This window comes from Chiroxiphia lanceolata, chromosome 20 (genome assembly GCF_009829145.1).
Source record: "Chiroxiphia lanceolata isolate bChiLan1 chromosome 20, bChiLan1.pri, whole genome shotgun sequence".
NCBI lineage: Eukaryota > Metazoa > Chordata > Aves > Passeriformes > Pipridae > Chiroxiphia > Chiroxiphia lanceolata.
The window spans coordinates 3,473,902-3,496,168 of record NC_045656.1 but is presented as its reverse complement, the minus strand read 5'-3'; the positions used below and the strand labels follow the sequence as shown (position 1 = coordinate 3,496,168).

At 59.1% G+C, this 22,267-nt stretch overlaps 1 protein-coding gene across 7 annotated transcripts; it reads left to right on the top strand.

The window, feature by feature from the left end:
- Positions 1 to 3,469: 3,469 nt before the first annotated feature.
- MLXIPL (MLX interacting protein like) lies at positions 3,470 to 21,916 on the top strand. 7 transcript variants are annotated; one of them, XM_032707618.1, is made up of 18 exons: positions 3,483 to 4,055; positions 10,504 to 10,610; positions 10,757 to 10,839; positions 10,999 to 11,088; positions 11,314 to 11,358; positions 11,654 to 11,852; positions 12,089 to 12,166; positions 16,043 to 16,215; positions 16,294 to 16,888; positions 17,486 to 17,559; positions 17,743 to 17,823; positions 17,977 to 18,151; positions 18,810 to 18,922; positions 19,078 to 19,197; positions 19,398 to 19,525; positions 19,858 to 19,981; positions 21,104 to 21,233; positions 21,641 to 21,915. In XM_032707618.1, the coding sequence occupies exons 1-18, from the start codon at positions 3,760 to 3,762 to the stop codon at positions 21,766 to 21,768; spliced, it is 2,739 nt and encodes a 912-aa protein (XP_032563509.1). In that variant the 5' UTR covers positions 3,483 to 3,759; the 3' UTR covers positions 21,769 to 21,915. The 7 variants fall into 7 exon arrangements, with proteins under 7 accessions (XP_032563511.1, XP_032563509.1, XP_032563508.1 ...); XM_032707617.1 differs by having other exon boundaries at positions 17,974 to 18,151; XM_032707623.1 differs by lacking the exon at positions 3,483 to 4,055 and adding an exon at positions 6,564 to 7,065 and having other exon boundaries at positions 17,974 to 18,151.
- The last annotated feature ends 351 nt before the right edge of the window (positions 21,917 to 22,267 follow it).

Sequence of the window (22,267 nt, the reverse complement as noted above, 5' to 3'; positions counted from 1 at the left end):
GATGTTAAAAGGTATGACCTAGAGGGATTCTAAAAGGGATGACCTATAGGAATGCTAAAAGGAGAGACCAATAGGGGTGGTAACAGGGATAAGCAAAAGGGTTGATAAAATGATAGAACAAATAGCCTGATCAAATGAATCAGCCAAAGCGATGAGGAAGTGGGTCAGTCGCCAGAAGGCTCCTTCCTTCTTCCTCGGCCCTCGAAGGACTGGGGCCTGCACTGCACGTGCCCCTCTTCATCACAACTCCTGTTGCCAGGCAACGGACCCACCCCATCCCCAGGACACAGTGGGTCACAAAGCCACGGAGTCATGAGGTCATAGAGTCATGAGGTCATAGAGCCATGGAAAGGTTTGGGCTGGAAGGGACCTTAATGCTCATCTCATTCCAACCCGTGCCAGGGACAGGAATAATGACACCTTCCACTAGCCCAGGTTGCTCCAAGCCTGACCTTGAACACTTGCAGGGATGGGGCAGCCACACTTTTCTCTGGGCCACCTGTGCCAATTCCTCACCACCCTCAAAGTGAAGAATTTCTTCCCAATATCCCATCCAGCCCTGCCCTCTGGCAGTGGGAAGCTCTTGCCCCTTCTCCTGTCACTCAAGGCCCTTGTCCAAAGTCCTTGTCCAGCCCTTTTGGAGCCCCTTTAATCACTGTTCCATGCCCAAAGCTCTTCCAGGAAAGAAGAGAGCCCTTTATTGTTCTTTTATTTAGTTTAAGACTGGAGTTACAGCTCAGCCAGTTCCTCCTCTGCCATGTCAGACTCTTGTTCTGTTACAAGGCAACTCACACTCAGCTCTTGGTTTCTTCTTGCATTGTGGAGCGGGGAATAAGCCTGGCTTTGCTGTGCCACTGAACTGTCAGTGTGAGTTGGCCCGGGCAGGACACAGGAACCCCCACAAAACCACAGATAAAATCCAAACAGTACATTTGTGTTTGTTGCTATTTTTTCCTCCGGTGTTTGACAGGGAATATACCTAATGAGCTGGGCCAGGAAAAAAAGGGGGAGATGACTCAGCAATCTGTTCCAAACATGAAAACCTATTCCAGTTGCACTTCAGGAAAATTAAGAAAAAGCTGCACTGTTTAGACTGACATGCAGTGTGCAGGGAACAGCGTGGGATTGTTGTGTGCTCGTGTAGAGCCAGCTCTGGGCAGGGAAGGGCCCTGCACCGGCCCTAGTCATGGCCTTCGTCCAGGATGGAGGACAGTGGAGGTGTAGCTGTCACTGAAATTCAGGAATAAAGCTCCTTAACAGCACTAGAACATTAGGAAGCAGGCAGCACTTTATCACAGAGCTGGACCACAGTGCCAGTTGCAGGGGGAGAGCTGCAAATAAATGCCAGCCATGGCTGAAGATGGTAGATGAACTGGCCAAGGATATACATATTCATGAGGAAAAAGCTTTACAACTTGTTACTTTAGGCGGCCACAGAGCCCAAAAACTGGATTGAGCTGCCTTTGCTTGTTCCCAAGGCAACCGCAGCGCCCTTTCCCCGGCACAGCCGAGACAGTGCTGTGGGCTCATGTCCTTCCTCCGCTGGGACAGGGCGCGGCTCTGCCGGAGTGGGGACAGGAGGGACCCGTGCCCGGCGTGTGTTCCCCGTGTCCCCCTGTGCCTGTGTGTCCCCCCGCCTCGGGGGTTGCTTGCCATCACACATTTTACGATCCAAAAAGCCTGTTAAAAAAATCCATCAGCACTGCCTGCTCCTGTGTAGGATCCCTGCCATGGTCCATGGTGGGTTGAGGACCCATCACCCCTTTCCTTAGTCTGGATGCCTTTTGCCTGCGGGATTTCCCTCCTCTGTAGCACGAGAGCCGCTGGACTGGGGATGAGGGAGTTGTGATGTCCCTAAAAGCCTCGCTGATGTATTTCTCTGTTTCCCTGAGACAGATGTTGCCTCAGAGGACTGAAGTCTGCCTGTGGTCCGTGAACAGATGGCAAATGGTATTTGTCAAAATCCTGAGAAGTCCTTTTTGCACAGTTCAAGAGGAACGTGCCCAGAAACCCTGCATATCTCTGACATCTTTGTTTCCTTGTGCCTTGCCTAAATTTTAGTTTCCCAGGACACCCACATGCCCGTTACTGCTTTAAAATGTCTGCAGGCAGTACTTTTAAAATTATTTCTTTCTCCAGCATCTTGACAGGCTGAAGGGGTTGTAATGAACCACAGAGGGGGAAAAGTGCTATGGAGCCATGGAAATATGGCCGGAAAATCCAGGAATGGTTCCGAAGAGAGGTTTGCAGTGATCATTGTGGAATTTATCCAAACCAGCTCTGTGCATATTCTTCTTCCAACTCTGGAAAATATCCTGAGTGGCTGCTCATCCCTCTGGAGCATCAGCAGGGGCCACCTGGGTGGTCCAGAGGATGTCCAGATGCATCTGCAGGCTGGATTAGGGTTCTGATGCCTGCGGCCATCTATGTCAGCTTTATTCCACCTCTTTATCCTGGCATGTGTGTTCCTGACAGGTTGTGGGGCTGGAGAAGAAGTTGTCAAAAACTAGAGAGAAAATAAGTGACTTAAGACTGAAATGATATCCACTGTGTCCCTCTGTGGCTTGGGTCAGAGAGGAGGTGCTTGTGACACAGAACATGCCAGACCCTGGCAAGAGATCTCAGCATTTATCCAAGATCAGCTGGCACAGAGCAGGGGAGGGGGCTGGCACATCTGTCTGCATCTCTCAGGACACCTCAGAGGTGAAGGTAGTCCAGGGTAGATTTAAATTGGATATTAGGAAAAAATTCTTCCCTGGGAGGGTGGTGAGGCCCTGGCATAGGTTGTCCAGAGAAGCTGTGGCTGCCCCATCCCTGGAAGTGTCCAAGGCCAGGTTGGACGGGGCTTGGAGCAACCTGGGCTAGTGAAAGGTGTCCCTGCTCATGGCAGGAAGATTGGAATCAGCTGAGTTTTAAGGTTCCTTCCCACTCAAACCATTCTAGGATTTGTTGATTCTGTGATTTTAAGAACTATGTGACCACGAGGTGTATAAATCCCACCACACCCGGGCTCATTGCTGTCCTCTCTTACACTGGGCATTTGCATCCCCTGTCCTGCTGGGTTCCCCCTCAGAGCAGGTTTCCCTGGGCTCTTTCTCAGCTCAGCACATGGCTCAGTGCCTCCGTGTGCTTTGTGCTGAGCTGGGTGCCCGTTGCTATAATTTTACCTGTTTGTGTCCCTTAATCTGTATTTGTTCCCTTTGAAAAGTGCAGGGAGATCCATTAGGGAAGAGGTGCTGGGTAAATACCGGCCCGATCCTCTCCCAGCCGGCCCCTGGGATCAGTGATTAACCCCGGGTAAACAGAGCTGCCTGCCAGCCAACCCTCGGGGCACGGGGACCCGCAGCTGCTCCTCCCCACCTGGAGGGGAGACAGAAAAGCTGGGGTCATCAGGGACACTGCTGGAGCTGGACCGTGGCGCAGAGCTGAAGCGCCGGTGGCAGAGTGCCATGGCCTGCTGACGGTGTGCCATGGGCGGGATCAGCCACCAGCACTATAAGTAGGGCTGGTGACGATCCACCCCGGCAAACCAACCGCTGAACCCCGGCAAAGCACCTGCTGAACCCCGGCGCGTGGAGCAGGCAGCGTGGGCCGGGTGGAGGAGGCGCCCAGGAGGAGCTGTGGTGAGGGTGTCCTGTGCTGGGGAGCCCAACAGCACGTGCTCGATGCCAACGCAGTGTCCATAGGCTCTGGCACACCCGGGACATGGATCACAGCGCTGGGACAGGTCCATAAGGGCTCCCCAGCAGGTGCCAGGCGATGGCAGGAGCTCAGGTGGGGCTCCTGGGAACCTTCCCGGAGCCCCCAGTTGGGCCGTGCCCTGTCTCTGATTCCGACTCCGACTTCGAGGACGTGGCTGTGGGTGGCACAGGACCCGGTGCTGGGGCACAGAGCCCCTCCCAGGTCATCCACAGTGGCCACTTCATGGTGTCGTCCCCACACAGCGACGCGCTGCCCCGGCGGCGGCACCACCGCGCCAAGCCCGAGCCGGCGGATCCCCGGAGCATCGACCCGACCCTCACCCGGCTCTTCGAGTGCATGAGCCTGGAGTACAGGTGAGTCCCAGAGCCCTCACACTGGCATGTGTCTCATGGGCCCTCAGCTCTCTGAAGGCGTGAGGGGCTGAGCCCTGCTGCCCAACCAGGGCCTTGTTGCCAGCCGAAATCATCCCCCTCTTCACGGGCTGTGTGTGCCATATGCTCAGAAAACACCATCCTGGGAGGTTCTGGGGAGAAAGGGCTGGTGCTGGGTTGTTGGCCATGGAGACAGGTGAGAAGTTCCTCCTCTTTTGACATGTAGCTTGACTCTGCTCCCCTTTCCCATGAGATCCAGCATCGCTGTGCTCAGCTGTAGCACCCTCATGGCCAGACCCTGTGCACCCCACAGAGCAGCAGTGACCCTGTGGGCAGCCAGCACTCAGCCTTTGGCATTCCAGCCCAGAGCAGGAGTCCTGCCTTCTGTCCTTGACTCTGTCCACATGTCCTGAGGTTATTCCATGACAAGCAGCAGCACTAAGGGCTGGATGGCTGCACAGGCTTTTGTCCAGTCTCCCAGAAGCTTCCCTCCTTCTCTCCTGCTAAATCTGATGGGTGACTGGATCATTCCCCTGCCACACAAATCACCCAAGCCCTGGTGACAGCTCCTTGGTGACAACAGGACAGACTGCAACGTCTCTTGGTGCCTTGGTCCACATTCTTGAAGGCAGATCCCTCCTTTGCCCCCAGGTTTTGACTTCTCTCCAGCATGGCATCAGAGGGACTTCCTCAGGTCAGTGCAAATCTGCATAGCCTTCCCAAAAGAAAGAAACCTGGAATTACAATATCCCAGGTGGAAACCTGGAGTAACAATGTGCTGCTGATGCTGCATGAAAGCAGAAATTCAGCAAAGCAGCCTTGAAGAGGTGCCCATTGCCTTCCCCCTCATTCAGTGGCTCATTTAGGGTCTCATCCAGGGCCTGAGGTCTCAGGTTTGCCTTGAAGACCTTGAGTGCTCCATCTGATGGAATATGTGGTCACTGCCAGGGCATCCTTGGGGATGCTGAGCACAGAGACAGCACTCCAAGGGTACCAGTTCCCACATACCTGGCCTGTCACCACGTCCCAGGTGCCTGGTTTGCTGGCAGCTGGCAGGGCACAGCTCTGCCATTCCACTGCAGTCAGGGTTCCATTGTTCCAGATCTCCCAACCCCTTGGACTCTCTCAGTGCTTCATTTCCTTCCTGCACTGGGCATGGCAATGCCCCCACCGGCTCTGCTGCAGTGGGACCCTCATCCAAGCCCTCTCCAACCTGGCCTGGAACACTTTCAGGGATGGGGCAGCCACAGCTTCTCTGGGCAACCTCTGCCAGGACCTCACCACCCTCCCAGGGAAAAATTTCTTCCCAATATCCCATCTAACCCTGCCCTCTGGCAGTAGGATGCCATTCCCCTTGTCCTGTCACTCCAGGCCCTTGCCCAAAGTCCCTGTCCAGCTCTCTTGAAACCCTTTTATGCACTGGAAGGGGCTCTGAGGCCTCCCTGGAGCCTTCTCTTCCCCAGGATGGACACCTTCAGCTGTCCCAGCCTTTCCCTTGCTAATACATTTTGACACCCTTGTAGGCAGCAGCTGGAGGAAGGTATCAGAGTGGGAAAATGCAGTTTAAAGGTACTTGGTGCACCTCTACATTTAGTCTCATCTGATTTGTTACTTCTCTGCATCACCTGCCATTTTACACCTTCCATGCCAGCCAGGTTCCCCAGACAGGGGGTTGGTGCAGCATGGCCTTAGCTGGAGTCACCAGCCCAAGGTCCTCCAGTCCTCAGGAGAGCAGCCACAGTCTATTGCAGACTAACTCCCTAACCAAGGAGGAACCACAGAAAGGTGTCAGCTTGGAGGTCCCTTTGGAATTCATCATCCAGCTCCTTTGGAGGGCAGGGCTGGGTCCAAAGCCAGGTCAGATTGCTCAGGGCCATCACTGAGCCCACCATGTTCCAGCCTCCCCAGGGCTGCCCCGCTCTCACAGGGAGGAGTGCTGTACATGGCTTTAGTTGGAGTTTCCCTGTTCCAACTGGTGTAGCTGGTGGCAGTAAGTAGATTCTCTCTTCACCTTCTTCAAGATAAACAAACCCATCCCTCTCCCTCCTCTTCTGTCATGTGCCTTAATCCCCAACCATCTGAACACCCTCCTCTGGGATTGCTCCAGTTTGTGAACCTCCCTCTTGGACCAGGAGACCAGTCTGGGCACAGTAGCCAGCCTTGGCCATCACAGTGTGGAGCAGAGGGGAACTATCCCACCTCCTGGCGAGCTGTGACTGCTGCAGCCACACATCCCTTGCTGTCTGGCACAGTTTCAAAGGTCTTTGAACTTTCCCTGAACATTTTTTAATGGCTATAGCTGGAATTCCTCCTCTCTCCAGCATTCCTCCTGGGCATTTCACAGACATTATGGCAGTCCTGTCTCAGCCTGAGCAATCACCCCAGGGATCTGACTTATTTTCCCCTCCTGGGCGGACTGTGCATCACCCCTGGCTTGGAAAGAAACGCTCTCTCCACATCAAGGTTTGCTTCCAGCAGTAAGTTGTTCCCTCAGATCCCTCAAAGAGAGGCAATCCCTGCTCCAGAGCCTTCCTTGTGGTGCTGGAGACTGAGTTCCTTTTTACCCGTATTTCAGGACACTTAGAACAGCTCTCCTGCCAAAGGCTTAATGAGTCTCTCCCACTCCTTCTCCTGCAACAGCCTTAATTTCTGGAATCCCTTCCTTAGACTGTTGTTTCTCCCGTGGGTGATGTTTCTCCCTGCAGCCCACCTGGCTGCCCCTCCTTCCCCAAAAGGCTGAGTGTGGAGCTGAACCAACTGGGCTCACAACCCTTCCCATGACCCATTCCTAGGAGTCACTGACCTGGGGAACATCCTCCTGAAGGGAGAAAAACTGGGAGCAGACTGGGAGCTGCAAACTGCAGCCTCTCGTGGTCTTACCTGGCACACATCTGCCTCAAGTTCCAGAAGTGTCTTCCCGTAGCTGTTCCCAGAGTGTGGTGTGGATGAACCTCCTCTTCTCCCTGCAAGTAACAAGGGAGAGATTTGGCAGGTAGGGACGTTAGACTGGGAATTGACCTGGAGCATCCACTCTGCCCCTCTTGTGATTCGAAACAAGGCAGCTTGTGTGCCAGTTCCCTACTAATTCATCCTCCTGGCAGGCTCTGTGTCTCCCCTGGAAGAGGTGGAATTGCTGCAATAGCTTCAACACACTCTCTGATTGATTTTCTAGTTCACAGTGCCTTAAACACTCCCACAGGGGCAGCGAGCACCAGGCAGAGACCTCAGGGATGCACAAGCCGAGCTTCCCTCTCCCCATTTCCTTCTGGTAGAAGACCCCCCTTCCAGGGGGTCTGATGAGGGGGAAAGTCTCTCCTGCTCGGGCTAAACCCACCCACACTGTGCTGTGTTTGTGCTGTCATTAGTGTCAGGGAGCTGTGAGCCTTTTCTCTGCCATTCCCTGGAGTTTTGGGGCTGATCCTGTCCAAGGATTGTGCAGAGGGGCCGGGCTGGTGTGCTGGTGCACCCACCCTGATGCACTGGGGAGTCATACCTCCAGAGACCACCAAAATAACTGGCTGTGGAGGTGTAGCTTGGCTTGTAACTCTCCAGCTCTCAGGTGACTTTTTGCAAGAGTTTTTCAATGCCTTCACTTCTCATCTGTGACAGGAAAATGTCTGTTCCATCTCTGCCTGGAGTACACACAGAGCAGGTCCCTACATCATCCCAGCACAGTCTATCAACCCCTTTGTTCAACACCATCCCCGAATCACCCCTGGGCTGAGCTCAGTCCCAGCACAGCTGGCACAGCAGTTATTTCATCCACAGTGAAGAAAACAGCTTGTTTAGGTAGTGGAGTTTGAAGGTGGATTTGAACACAGCCATTTTTCACTTAGGGGGCATTTTCCAGGGAAACCGTGGTTGGATTTTTAACTTTCTTTGCCAGACTTCGGATTTTAAAACATAAAAACTCAAGAAAATACATGACCGTGGTAGTAAAATTTGTGAGAAAGGGAAGATGAGTGTTCAGGACGTGCAGGGAACACTCTCCTCCTTCCTGCCAGCCCCAGGAACAGCCATGTCCCACAGCCCAGGGAGTGAGGGGGGCTCTAATAGCCCCATAGGGATCCTGCTTCTTGGAAGGGATAAGCAGGCTTGTCCCTGCCAGAGGACCCTCAGCTCAGCTGTTCCCCTCCTGCTGCCACTCATTTCTCTTTGTGCAGCCCCTGCATCTCTCCAGATCACTCTTCCCTGCTCCTCTTGCTGCTGATGGGGGGAAAAGAACCAATTTTGCCACAGAATCAGGGACTCCAACACCTGAATGGATGGGTAAATAAGCCACGGAGCAAACAAGGTGCTGTGGACCCACATTGGGGTTGGACCCAGGCTGAGCCCTGCTCCCACCTCACCCCATCCCACAAATACCCTGTAGCCCACTGTTTCCCAGTCCCTCTGACTGTGGGGCAGCAAGCCCCTCGACCTGTTTAGGGCACCCTAAACCGTTCCCACGATTCAATGTGGGGTTTGCATCCATCTCCCTGGGAAGATAATTTCAGGAAAGGGTAGGGCCGTATTCAAGGCAAAGCAGGGAGCAAAGATCAGACTGATAAGCCCCAAAAATGAAAGGATCATTAAGGAGAGAAAAAGGCAGTTGGAGGCAAAGCCCAAAGGCATCACGCCACTGCCTCCAGACCCCACAGCAGCTCCGTGGCCACCGCCCCACAGGCCCTACGCGTGACCAAGGTGTCTGACTGCACACCAAGGGATTGGGCTGCTCCTTTCAGCTGTCTGTGAGTGAGGAGCGTGGCCTTGACCAGCAGGATTTGGCCTTGTGCCTGGGAAAACCGTCCTTTCCATTGGCTCCCCCGCTTGGCAGCACCACGCTGTTTGCCTGGGGTGACACTGGGGAAAGTTCAAAATCCTGGTGATAGTGGAGTGGCCAGTGTGTAGTTGAGTCCTTAACTCTCTGCAGGCTGGAGCCACGGGGCCTCAGGTCCTTTTCCAGCCCCTGGGGCTGTGGGTTGGGCTGTATCTCCCTTGGGAAACTGTCCCCATCCACCCCTGTGGGTGGAAGCACCCACTTGCAGACACATCCCTGCATCAGGCTCTGGAGGTGGAGGGGTCCCTGGTCCTCCTCCTCTGCAGGAGGCATATTTCAAGGTAAGTCAAAGCAGATTTCAAGGCAAGAACCCACCAAAATCATAGTTAGAGAATTTCTGGAGGTTTCACAAGCTTGAATGAACAAGTCAGAGGCTTCTTACACCATTCTCATCCCCAGCACCTCCCTGGGGACACAGCCTGGAGGCACCTGGATGCACCCAAGGAGAGGCTGGGAACAGGGGATACAGCACTCCAGCCTCCACCTTTCCTGCTCCCTGCATGAGCCAAGGAAAAGTGGGACTCAGCAGCACTGAGATCTTTAGGGAAGATTGGCTGGGGAGGGATGCCATGCATGCTGCAGCCACCTCTCAGAGGGACCCCTGGAGCAGCTGGCATTGCCCTGGGGCCATGCCCTGATGGGTGGGAGAACTGGGAGAGGTGAAATGGACCCCAAAGTGAGGCACAGGGACCCCTGGGGCAGCAGGACCACCAGGACCTCCCCAGTGGGGGCACACGAGCGGTTGTGTCCCTTGGCTGGATGGAAACAAGACAATGAGTGAAATGAGGCTTCCCCCAATGCAGGTCCCATCAGGGACATCACCACCACCACAACGAGCTGTAGAACAAACACAGCTGCCTCTGGGAGCTGGGAAATCGGAAGCAAGGAGCCCAGTTCGGGCTGGGGGGCACAGGTTTGCAGGGATGGGTATGGAAAAGAGGTCAGGGTAGCTCTGGCTGGTCTTGCTCTCTGTCTGTCTTGGGGCACAGACAAGTGTCCCTTAATGTCCTGAACATCCTCCAGTGCTGTCCTGCCTTCCCAGATCCCCCAGGATGGCTGCCACTGCCTGCCCCAGCTGAAAGCAGCATTTCCAAGTCTTTCATGGCATGAAAAGGAGGGTCAGAAATAGCTGCCCAAATGCTGTGATGAGGCAAGAGCCACCACAGCACATGTCCCTGAGCGTCTCACCTGGGCAGGAGACTTCCCTTCCTGTCCCCTAGGGCTGGGACACAGCTGGCCTGGTCAGGGACAGTGGGATCTCTCCTCAGAGCTGGGGTTCAAACCTCAAGGAGTCAATTCTTCTGTGTGCTGTGCTTTAATTCTGGGGGTTTGCGAAGCCTCCTGTGGGTCTGTGAAGCTCAGGGATTAGGCCTGTGCTGCTCTCGGAGCGCACAGGAGTTGGGAATGCTCCTGTGGGTGCTCCCAGAGATGCCTGCCAAGCCTCCTGTAGCAGAGCCACGTGGCTGCGCCTGCTCCTGACTTGCCACCAGGCTGGTGGCCCCTAGGCATGTCCCCCTAGGCATGTCTTGAGGCACAGCCCCCAGGGGAGACCCCAAACTGGAAGGACTGTGGGATGGTGCCCCTCAGCCTCCCCTTCACTTGGTGTTTCAGTGGGAAGTTGGTGTCACCCAAGTGGAAGAATTTCAAGGGGCTGAGGCTGCTTTGCCGGGATAAAATTCGTCTCAACAACGCGATCTGGAGAGCGTGGTACATCCAGTGTGAGTATGGGCCAGACCCTCCTCCTCTGCCAGGAGCCAGGCTGTGCCCAGGGGGATGGGGCTGGCACTGGGGCGACCATGTGCAGGTGCATGGATAAATCATGGATGGGGCATGGATAACGCCAGCTGTGCTCTCTCCTATGCAGATGTGGAGAGGAGGAAGAACCCTGTGTGTGGCTTCATCACCCCTCTGGAGGGGTTGGAGGCCGATGAGCACCGAAAACCAGAGGTAGAGCAGGGTCCCTTGCAGGTCTGGGTGGCACAGCAGGGAGCTGGGGACCCATTTGCTGGGAAAGGTGTTTCTGACATGGCACGGGGCAAACAGCCCTGGCCATGGGGTGTTGGGGCTGGGGGGGTTCAGCCATGACCCTCTGTCCTGCCCCCCCAGGCTGTTGTGCTGGAGGGGAACTACTGGAAGCGCCGCATCGAGGTGGTGATGAGGGAGTACCACAAGTGGAGGATCTACTACAAGAAGCGGGTGAGTGGCTCTGCCTGTGCTGCTCCTCCTCCTGAGGCAGTGCCAGTGGTGGGGTGGAACACCAGTGTGCCCACCCTGGAGCTGTGGCTGACAGGGAGGGATGTGACAGGCTCTTACCAGTGTAGGGGGGGGCTGCTGGCTGCCCCTCCTGAGCTGTCACCCTCACCCTGCCCCACAACGTACCCACCCTGCCTGGGGGGTGACACAAATTGTCTTCTCCTTCAGCTCCGAAAGTCCACCCGGGAGGGAGAGATCTCCAGTCCAAAGCAGGTGAGTCTGCTGGGAAAGGGTGGGGAGGGGGAAAAGGGAGGCACGATGCAGACCCCTGCACTGGGCAGCTTGGGAGAAGGGCAGAGGAAAGCCCCATGGTGTGGCAAGCCCCATGGGATGGGATGCCAAGCACTTGGAATGCTGGATTCACCCTTCTGGAAGCAGCAGAGTGCCAGATGTGAAGGTTTGGAATCATAACACTGCGGGAAGCATGGGGGATGCCAGGGGAGCAGCCACGGAGCCAGGCATCCCCACGAGAGGTGCCCACCTGGCTCCTTTGCTCTGTGTCATGCAGGATGAGGATGTCTGGAGGCCAACAGAGAAATGGTGCAACCAGCTCTTCTGCAACGTGGTGCCAGTGCTGCTTGGGAATGAGGAAGAGGAGCCTGGGAGTAGGCAGCACTTTGACTTGGACACCTTCCTCTCAGATATATCTGATACCCTCTTCACCATGACACAGATGCCCAGCACTCACCAGGCACTTCCCGAGGACGGTAGGTGCCCCAGACTGTGCTCCAGCAGGATGTGGAGGTGGAGCAGGGTGGTGGGATGGGATGGCCCTGGCTCTCCACAGGGTGGGCACCCACCTCCCTGCCCAGGGAAGGGTCCAGTGACACAGGGTGACTGGGGTGACACAGAGGGGTGGCAGGTAGCGGTGGGAGCAGCCCTGAAGGGTGGTCTTAGGGGTGCAGTGGCTGGGCCCTGATGTTCCAGCTCTGCCCTCTTCCAGCGTACGTTGGGAATGCTGACATGATACAGCCGGACTTGGCACCCCTGCAGCCCAGCCTGGATGACATGGACATCTCAGGTAAGAGCCAGCCTGGATGTGGTACCACATCCCACACAGCCCTGCACCCCGTGGCAGCCCAAAATGGGGGGTCAGAGGGTTGGCCAGGCTACTGAGGGAACTGCTGGGGCAGGCAGAAGCACCAGACACCCAGTGCCATGGGAAAAGCAGCATGGATGGGCAGGGGCTGTAGGCAGGGAGTTGGTGTGCTTCCCTGCAGCTGGACAGAGCCACAGAGAGTTGGGAAAGTTCAGGCCAGGAGCTGTGGGAGGGGATTTCTATAAGCAGAGGATCTTTCCAGGGATGCCAAAGCCCCTCATTTTGGCTGCAGACAGAGGAAGGACAGTTGTCCCAAACTGGAGGAGGAAACCCCTGGAGGGCAGGTTCTGCATTCACTCCTCACCCCACTGCCCAGCCAGCCCCAGGCTGAGCAGCCCAAGGGACTGGGACCCTGCACTGGGCTGTGCTACATCCCCTGGGGACAAGCCACTGTCCCTGCCAGGCTGCCCAGAGACAAACCTGGCACTGGTGTCCAGCTAGGGCAGGGGGATGACAGGGAGGAACACCAGGAAGGGGGCAGCAGCAGCCTCCCCCACGCTGCCATGCAGGCTCTGAGCTGTGAGTGTCCCTGTGTGCCATGGAATCGGCTGGGACATGTCCTGGTCCCAGCAGTGTCCCCATATGCCAGGGCAGAGCACCACTGGGGACCAGCTTTGCCCTCGAATGTGCTGGAGCTGGGCACACTGTGGAGGTTGGTGGCTGCAAGCCCTCCAGGTAGCTGGTGGCCTCAGGCAGCAGCAGCATCTCCAGACCCCCATATGAGCCTGGAGCTCCATGGCCCGTCTCCACTTCCTTCGGCAGGAGGAAACAAGGGCACTTGCGCCATACGGCTGAGGGGTGATGCAAGACCAGATGCTGGCAGGGAGCAGGATGGGCACTCTGTGTGCCAGGGCAGGCAGTGGGATGCCCTGGCGATGGATGAGGTGGGAAGGCTCCTGCCAGCACCTCCTTGGCTCATTCCCTCCAGAGATCCCATCAGGGTGGACCACAACTGGAAGAGGATCTGTCCCTGGCTGACTCTTTGCCCCCTGTCCCCTGGTGCCCCATATGGACATCAGTCAGTGAACAGCTCCAAGGGGGTCAAATTGACCCTTGACAAGTGTCCCTCCCACTGAGAGGTCCTGTGTGGTGTCACAGCAGCAGCCCCAGCACCCCTCTGAGGGCCCAGCACGGCCTCATGCTCAAGCAGATGGCAGGAGCACAGTGGTGCTCAGCTGAACCAATGTTTCAGCCAGGTTGGCTTTTTTCCTGGGAAAAGGCCTGCACTTTGCTCCAGGGTGCTGTCTGGGAATAGGGTTTTACTGCAAGCTATATAATAGGGTTTTACTGCAAGCTATATAATAGGGTTTTACTGCAAACCACTAAATCACAGGGAAGCGTTCTTTCCAGTTCTGCCTGTGCCCAGCAGCTCGGAACAGGGACACTGCTGGGGCTGGGGAGGGTCCAAAAAGTCCTGCTGGGGTCAGGGACAGTGTCCCAACTGTGGCTCCTGGACTGCTGGAGAGGGGCTGGTGTGCCCTGGGGCAGGGCAGCATTCCATGGGGCGCTTGGAGACTCATGGGTGAGAGTTTTGTCCTAGATATGGGACATTTCCTGGGACACCGTGTGGGGCAGCTCCCTGGATGATGAGGGGTTGCAGCCGAGGGCTGTGTGTGTGCCATGTCCCCTGGGGGGAAGTGGGGAGAGGAGATGGGGGTGAATGGTGGGTGCTGGATGCCACCGACCCAATTATGTCCCAGAGGACACTTTTTCAGCAGGGCAGGCCATGGTTTTCTGTGACTCCCTCACGCAGAGCTGTGCGGGGTGGGCACCGCGGGGTCACAGGGCTGTCACCGTGTCGGGTGGCCCTGGCAGAGCTCAGCGCCTGCCAGTCAGAGCCTGCAAGCCAACCCCCAAATGAGGAAGCATCTCGTGTCCGCGGCGGGTCCGGAGCACGGTGTGGGGCGGATGGAGAAGTCCTGATGGCAGAGGCGAGGGAGCAGCCCAGCCCCGTGCCCCGCTGGCACCGCGCTCCAGGTAGGACCCGCGCTGGGCACGGGGGCACTGGGGGCTGAGCTGGCCACATCACGGGGTGGCATTGCCCTGCTGCACCACAGGGCTCTCCCAGAGCCTGTGGCCAGTGCTGGAGGGTCCTTAAGTTGGGAAGGGGCTCTGCAGCCCCAATCCCAGCAGAGAGCAGCCCCAGGTTTGAGCAGGATGCCAAAGGTGTGGTGTGCTGACCATGTGAGCTCTTCTCCCTCCAGCAGCACTGTGCCCTGGCCATGCTGCACTACCTGGAGTGGGGCAGGGTGATGTGACGGTGCAGAGGAGCATGGGCAGGAGCTGTGGGGTGGGGAAGGGGCAGGAGAAAGGGAGGACAGGTCTCCCAGGGGCTGCCATCCCTGTAGCACAGCAAGAAGCACAAGAGGCACAAATCTGCCAAGCTGGGCACCAGAAATGCCTATAAATACCCACAGAGCTTTGGTGCCAGTGGCAGAGGCAGCCCAGTGTGGGCACAGTGCAGGTGGGGGCAGCGTGGGGCTGGGCTGCAGCCCAGGAAGGGTGAGACCCTGCCTGGCAGCATCAGGGCACTCACTGAGTGCCAGCCCGTGGAGGGGCAGAGGTGGCCCTGCCGTGCCCCCAGGGACTCACCACGGCCTTGGCAGAGGGAAGGGGCAGTCTGGGGGCTGTCTAGGACAGGTCAGCAGCGGCTCTGCCCCATCTCACACTGCTGTTTCCCTTGGATGGCAGTACATGCCATGCTGGAATCATCACCATGCCCAGTCCCGTGGCATCTCACAGTGCTGGCACATTTGGTGTAGATTCAACAGGGTCTCAGGCCTTTGTGGGCCCCAGTCAGGACACCCTGGGTGCTGGAGCCTGGACCACAGCCGGTGCCCTGGTCATGGCTGCACACACCAGGCAGGCAGAGCTGGCAGCAGGGCCTGGAGGTGGCACTGCCAGTGCCAGACAAGGGCTGGAGAGGACGGCTGGGTGCTCCCTGGAGGAGATGCGAGTGCCTGTCCCAGGGTGGATGCTCAAGCACAGAGCCTGTGCCAGGGGCTGGCAGGCAGGAAATCCAGCGAGTCCTCCTGCTCCCTCCTACAGGGAAGCATCCAGCAGCCCCATCCCAGCCCCACAGTCATCCTCTGCCCCCTCTCCTGGTGGTGATGCCGGAGCCAGCGCTGGCACAGGCACTGAGCCGAGGCGGGCGTGGGGCTGATGTGCCCGGGGAGGTGGCTGCCCAAAGTGTCGGGCCAGCCCTGCGTGCCACAGCGTCTGGGCCTGCGGAAGGAGCAGGGTTGTGGGAAGGAGACAGGAAGGGAGCAGGAGTCGCGGCAGGGTCACGCGGCTCGGCTTCGGGAAGGCCATGGGATGTGGTTACCCACAGGCTGCACGCACGGCAGTGCTGGGTGGGGAGGACAGCACTCACCACCACTCCAGGGGACCATCCACATTCCCCTGTGGCTTGGGAATGCTCATCTGTACTCCCCTGCTGTACCTCCAGCCTGGGTGTGGTGGTCCCTGCCCCAGCCCAGGGCTGATACAGCCCCACACACCCCTGGGAGCAGCCGTGGGTCTGGAGCATGTGGAGCCCAACTGGGTACCAGGAATGGGATCCCCACCCTTGGGTGGCACTCCGGGTGGGTTTTCCTGTTCCCATGCATATGGCAAGGCTGGCCCTGGGTGACAAATCTGCCGGAGCTGCCCTGGCAACACAAGGTGAAGGGGGGATTGGCAAGTCCCCAGCAGTGCCAGTAACAGGATATGGCTCCACCCTACGTGTCCCAGGGCTTGTCCCCCATCTCTGGGCAGGTCCCCTCATGCCAGTCACCGTGCCTCCACTTGGCCCTGCAGATCTCTTCTTCAGCCACCGAACAGCCCCATCACAGACACAACTGGGCTACCAGGAGCCGTCCTGCTTCTTGCCCATGGCCGAGCCCCTGTTTGATGCCGGGGAGTCCCTGATGGGTGCTAGGGGGCTGCCTGCAAGCCCTGAGGCCCCACTGTCACCCGGCACCCTCCTCCAGGTGAGCAGAATCCCAGCCCACAGCCGGTGGCTGCCGGTATCCCAGCCACCCTCCCTGATGCTCCGGTGTCTCCCACAGCCTGGCAGCGCCTCCCAGCTCAGCCTGCACAGCGCCTTCCTGGGCCCCGAGCTGCCCCCGGCCCCCCTGCCCCCCGAGCCCCCCTCTGCAGTGCCCAGCAACTTCAGCCCCCAGCTCCGACACAAACTCCCGCTGCAGTACGACCTCCCCACCAAGTGCCTCAGCCTGGAGCCGCCAGGACCCCACTACATCCCCCCCATCCTGTCCCCTGGGGCGCCACTACCAAGCCCAGACTCCCCCTTCTCCCCCGCCTCGGCCCCCCGCTCCAAGTTCCCCTACGCCAGCTCCCCCGGCCCCTCTCTCCTCACCCACCCTGCCTCCCCCCTCTCAGCCCCCTGCTTCGCCCCCCACACCCCGGGGCTGGGCTACCCCACGGGCATGGTGCCCCCGGGGTACCCCGGCCCTGCTGCCCCCCAGCTCCTGCCCCCTGCCCTGCTGGGTGACCCCAGGTTTGCCCCCCCCAAGGGGCTGCCCCAGGGTGGGGGGGGGCGGCCCAAAGCAAAGCCCGGTGGCACCAAGGCAAGGAGGCAGCCAGGACCCGCTGGGCCCCACCTGCCTGTGTCCAACCCCTGCCTGAGCCAGTTGCTGACTGCAGGTAAGGGGGACGGGGGGGACTGTGGGGGGACACAGGGGTGAGCCGGGGGGGGGGATGGTATGGGAGGGATCAGAGAGGGGACCACGCTTTCTCCCTGGTGTTGGGGCTCTGGGGATGCTGGGCAGGGCACATGGCTGTCCCCATGGGGACAAGCACAGGGGTGAAGATCCTCCCAGCTCCAGGAGCCAGAGGGAGCTGAGGCCCAGACAGCCCCAGGGCTTGGCCACGGGCACTGCTGGGAAGTCCCTGTGTCCCCAGGCTGGTCTCCATGGACACAGCAGATAACTGGGTGTCCTGCACAACCTGCTGCCTGTAGGTGTGATGGGACAGGTCCCTTCACGCTATGTCCCTGTCCCTGTGCTTAGCTGGGGAGGGGCTGGGCGTCCCTGCTTGCACGAGGCTCCCAAGAACATCCCCGCTGCCAAGAGAGTACTGGCACCTCTCTCCAGGGGTGCATCCCCCTTCTCAGGGCAGTCTGGCAGGGAAGGGGCTGCAGCAGTGCTGGTGTGGGGGGCTGGCTGTCCCCTGGGGCGGGGAAGGTCACCCCAGCCCTGACAGCCCCATGCAGAAGAGCCCATCTGCTCCCTGCCATGTCAGCCAAGCAGGACCCAGCCCTGGACGCCCCTCGCCCGATGGGTGCAGGACTCATGCCCATGGCCCCTGTCTCCCCGGTAAGCACTCACCTATCCCCCAGCTTGGGAATTCCCCCCCCCTCCACTGGGAATTGCCCCCTTCAGGTTGGGAATTGCCCTCTCTTCGCTGCTGGGGCAGGGGGGGAGAAGGGGCAGGGGGGTAGAAGGGGCAGGGGGGCAGATGGGCTCCGAGGGGGTCACACTTTGCTGTGGGCTGGGCAGGCACAAGGGGGAAGGAGTGGACATGTGGCTGGAGGTGGCAGGATTCACCCGAGTGTCTTCAGTAAAAGAACCAGGGCAGAGGTGGGAGAGACACCTTTCCTGGGGCTCTGGGGCTGCCCCTGCAGATGGTTCAGTGGGGCTGCCCTTCCCTGTCCCTTGTGGGGGTTTGGCTTTCAGTGCCAACTATGGGGTGCTGACTCCTCAACTCCCTTTCCCTCTGCCTTCTCCTAGCAGCAGAGCACTGTTCCCGAAGTCCCTGCCACCTTCCTCTCCAGAATGGCCCAGCTGAGCCCAGGACTGGCTCCTGGCTCCAGCCCTTCCCCAGTGGTGCCGGTGCCGCTGGCAGGCATGCAACCGGGCTCCCTGAGAGTCCCCAAGGCAGAGCAGCTGTCTCCCACCTCAGCTTGTGGTAAGCCAGGGGTAAGCCCTGGTGGTAAGCCCAAAGAGCTCCACAGGGCACCACCGTTCCTGCAGAGAGCAAACATTGTGGGAATGTTTTGTTTTGGCTTCAATCCCAGCTACTTCCATTCACCCAACCAAGCACAGAAGGTTCCTCACCGTGTGGGAGGAGGCCCCTTCACCTGCCTCCTTCTACAGGGGCAAAAGCAGAAATAGGAAAAGACAAAAACAGAGCAAAATGTCTGACTGTGGTTTTGAAACCCCAGAGCTTGGTTTTGGAGCAGGAAGTGCCTGCTTTCACCCGCGGAAACCAGCACGCCCGCTGGAAACCAGGCTCTGGTGTCGTTCCCAGTTCATTCTGGTGCTGCACACCACAACCTTGCTGCCCTCGGGACTCTTGCTGGATATTTCCACCCCAAGAAACACCGGGAATTTAAAATGTCACATCTCAGATGTTCCCATTTCTGAGCAGTTGTAAATGAGTGGGATTTGGGGTAATGTGTGGTTAGAGGCTGGAGCAGAGCATCCCAGTCAGAGGGGTGGGTGCCCCAGGGCAGGGGCAGCACTGTGGGTGCTCCTCCATGCCTGTCCCAGTGTGTGACAGGTGTCACCCTGTCACAAGGGGCTGCTGCTGCCCTCTCCCCAAACCAGCATTTTCCATTTTCCAGACAGCAACTGGTGCAAGCCCAGCCAGGCTTCTCCAGGACCCACTGCAGGGCTGGGCACTGGCACCTCCGTGCACCACCCCGTGTCCCGTCGGGGCAGGCCTGAGTCCAACAAGGTACTGCAGGAGCCCCATATGCACCCCCCTTTCCTCCTGCCCCCCAAAACTCCATCCACCCTCACTGCAAGCTTTGGGCCAGCCTGTCCCCGCTGGGGCTGGTGGCCCGTGGCTGTCCCTGCTGTCGGGAGGTGCCTGACGGCGCTGCCCCGCAGCTGGAGAGCCGCCGCATCACGCACATCTCCGCCGAGCAGAAGAGGCGCTTCAACATCAAGCTGGGCTTCACCACGCTGCACAGCCTGGTGAGCACGCTGAGCACCCAGCCCAGCATCAAGGTGAGCACCCAGGGCCATCCCTGGGCATGCAGGGACACCTGGGGGATGCTGCATCCCTGCTCTGCCCCGGAGCACGGAGCTCCTGCCCCTGTAGGCACATGGAGACCTGCACTGTGCAGCCGTGCCAGCGTGGTCTGGGCTCTGGAGACTCTACCAGGGCGGTCTGGGCCCTGTACCCCTCTCACCCCTTGGTTTCCCAGGTCAGCAAGGCCACCACCCTGCAGAAGACAGCTGAGTACATCTGTAAGCTGCAGCAGGAGCGGGCGGCTCTGCAGGATGAGGCGCAGCGGCTGCGGGAGCAGATTGAGGAGCTCAACAGCTCCATCAAGTAAGGGGGGATGTGGCTGGGGGACACTGCCTGCTTCGGGGTGTCCAGGCAGGGCAAGTGGCAGTGCTGGAGTGGCAGCAAGACATGGTAGGTCTCCCTGGAGCACCTGTCTCTCCTAAAACCCTGGCTAGGAGAGGGCTGATGCTCAAGAGGCAGTTACTGCTTGGGACCAGACTGTGGGGCCAGGCCCCACAGCCACCCTGGGAGAGGCACACTGCCTGCCAACCCCTGCTGAGAGCTAAGGTCCTGCCGGAGCCTCTGAGCTCCTGCTGGGCCCCATGGGCAGCCCCTGTGCCTCCTGGCCTCCCAAACACGCTGCTTGTGCCCCACAGCCTGTGCCAGGAGCAGCTGCCGGCCACGGGGGTGCCCATCACGCGCCAGCGCTTCGACCACATGCGCGGCATGTTCGACGAGTACGTCCGCTCCTCCACACTGCAGAACTGGAAGTTCTGGATCGTATCCTTTGGGGCCAGTGCCTGCTGCTCCCTCTGACCCCTGCACCAAACACCAGGTGCTCTGGTTCACCCACTGCTGCCGGGTCTGTGGGGTCCCTCTGGCTCTACAGGCCCTGCAGAGGGACCTGTAGGGAGGGACCCAGGGAGATGTTCCCCAGCTGAGGGCACATGATGGGAACATACCAAGGTGTTGTGGTTAGGAGGAATCTTCTGTTACAAGGGAGCAAAAATAATAGGAACAAATGGTTGGTCTTCAGGGAAATGGAAAGTGGAGCTGAGCTCATGCAGGCAATTGCTCCTGGTGAGATGGGAACTGGCTCTGAGAGGCAGCAGCCATCAGCCAGGGATTAGGAGAGGTCCAGACACAAACCTGGGGACATGATGGCTTGGTCTTGGTGGCTGCATGGCACGCTTTGGAAATCCAGGGATGGAGAGGACGAAGGGCAAGGAAACCCGTAGGCAAAGGGCTGGATCTGCTCCTCCGTGAGCAGGGATTAGACACACTGGGACCATTAAACCTGCAGAGACTGTGAGGTCTGTGAAATCCCAAATGGCAGAAGGGTTGGGCAGGCACTGCTGCCCACAGTCCCACCCAGTGTGGGACATCTGGGCAAGGCAGAGGTGGCTGCTGACAGAGCTGGGGAACTCCTTCCTCAGGACACTGAGTAACCTAAAGCCAACATGGGCTCCAGGACACGCTCATGGTGGAGGTATCTGTGTGGATTACTGCATGCACAGAATCACCTGTCCCAGATTTTGGTCCCCAGATCAAAATCCCTGGTCCCTGCAGGCTGGGGGAGCACACTGGCCACACTGGTGCCCTGCCCTGCTCCTGGGCACTTTGCTAGCAGACATGGTGGGGGTTACACAGCTCTCCCACCGCCCCAGGTGACACTCAGGTCCCCATCACCCCAGCAGTTCAGGCTGGTGCCCAGTGCGGTGCTGAGCTGGGAAGGCACCCAGCAGGTCTGATCCATGGTCTGTCCTGCTGCTCCAGCCAGTTCTGCTCCAGAGCTGGGCAAGGAGATCTGTCCTGCTGCTGAGGGAGGGTGATGCCCACACCTGGCAGGTGGGAGACCACGGCTGTGGCAAGGCTGGTCCTTAACTCCTCTGCTCCCACCAGTTCAGTATCATCATGCGGCCCCTCTTTGAGTCCTTCAATGGGATGGTGTCCACAGCAAGCATGGAGAGTCTCACCCAGACATCCCTGGCCTGGCTGGACCAGCACTGCTCCCTCCCAGCACTTCGGCCAAGTAGGTGGCCCTTTGCCTGGCTGTGGCACCCCAAGCGAGTTGGGTGGGCACAGACTAAGGGAAAGGCTGAGGGGTAAAAGACAGCGGTGTCCTGAGGGATGGAGAGGCTGATCCGTGGGATGTCCCGGGGCTTGTGCTCGATGCTTTCCTGTGCTCCTGTCACGCCCACCTCCCAGATGAGCTTTCTGTGCCCTAACCCGGAGTCCTGGCAGGGCAGGGTCAGCCATCCCCAGAGCCCCACAGGGTGGGTTTCCCTTCGCCCCATCTGCTGGGAGCTGTGGCAGGGACTTGTCCCACTGTTCCAGCAGCTGGAGCAGGGATGGGCAGCGCCGTCTCCCGCAGGGTGGGTCACCCCTCGCAGCCCCCGAGGAGCATCGGGCAGTGACCTGTCCCCCTTGTCCCCGCAGCCGTCCTGAGCTCCCTGCGGCAGCTGAGCGTCTCCACCTCCATCCTCAGCGACCCTGCCCGTGTCCCCGAGCAGGCGGCGCGGGCGGTGGCGGCGCTGGGACGCGGCGCCTCCTCCTCCTCCTCCTGACTGCCCCAGGAGGGCGGCCCGGGGGCTCCGGGGGTCCCAGCCGGGGCTGCGAGGGGGCTGTCCCCATCTTCCCCCCCGATAAAGGACTCGCTGTGCCACAGGCCCCGCCTGGTTCTTCAGCCCCGGGGCTGTTCTAGGGCACGGCTGGGAGGGGTGGGGTGGGACCGGGAATGGAGGGGGGTGAGACCGGGGCGGGGAGAGTCGGGGCTGGGAGCAGGGACAGGGGCTGGGGGGAGATGAGGGGAACCGGGGCAGAGGCGGGGAAGTGAGACGTGGGGTCAGATTAGGGGCGGGGGTTGGCGGGGCTGGGGGAGTGCCGGCAAGGGCTGGGGGGTGCAGGGGCTGTTGGGGGCAGGAGATGGAGGAAGGAGGGGCTAGGGAAGGGGTGCGGGCAGGGGCTGGGGGGGGGGGGGCCGAGAACAGGGTCTGGGGGGTTGATAGGGCTGAAGGGGGGAGTATGCAGGCAGAGGCTGGGGAAGTGGGGGGGGGGGCAGTTGTC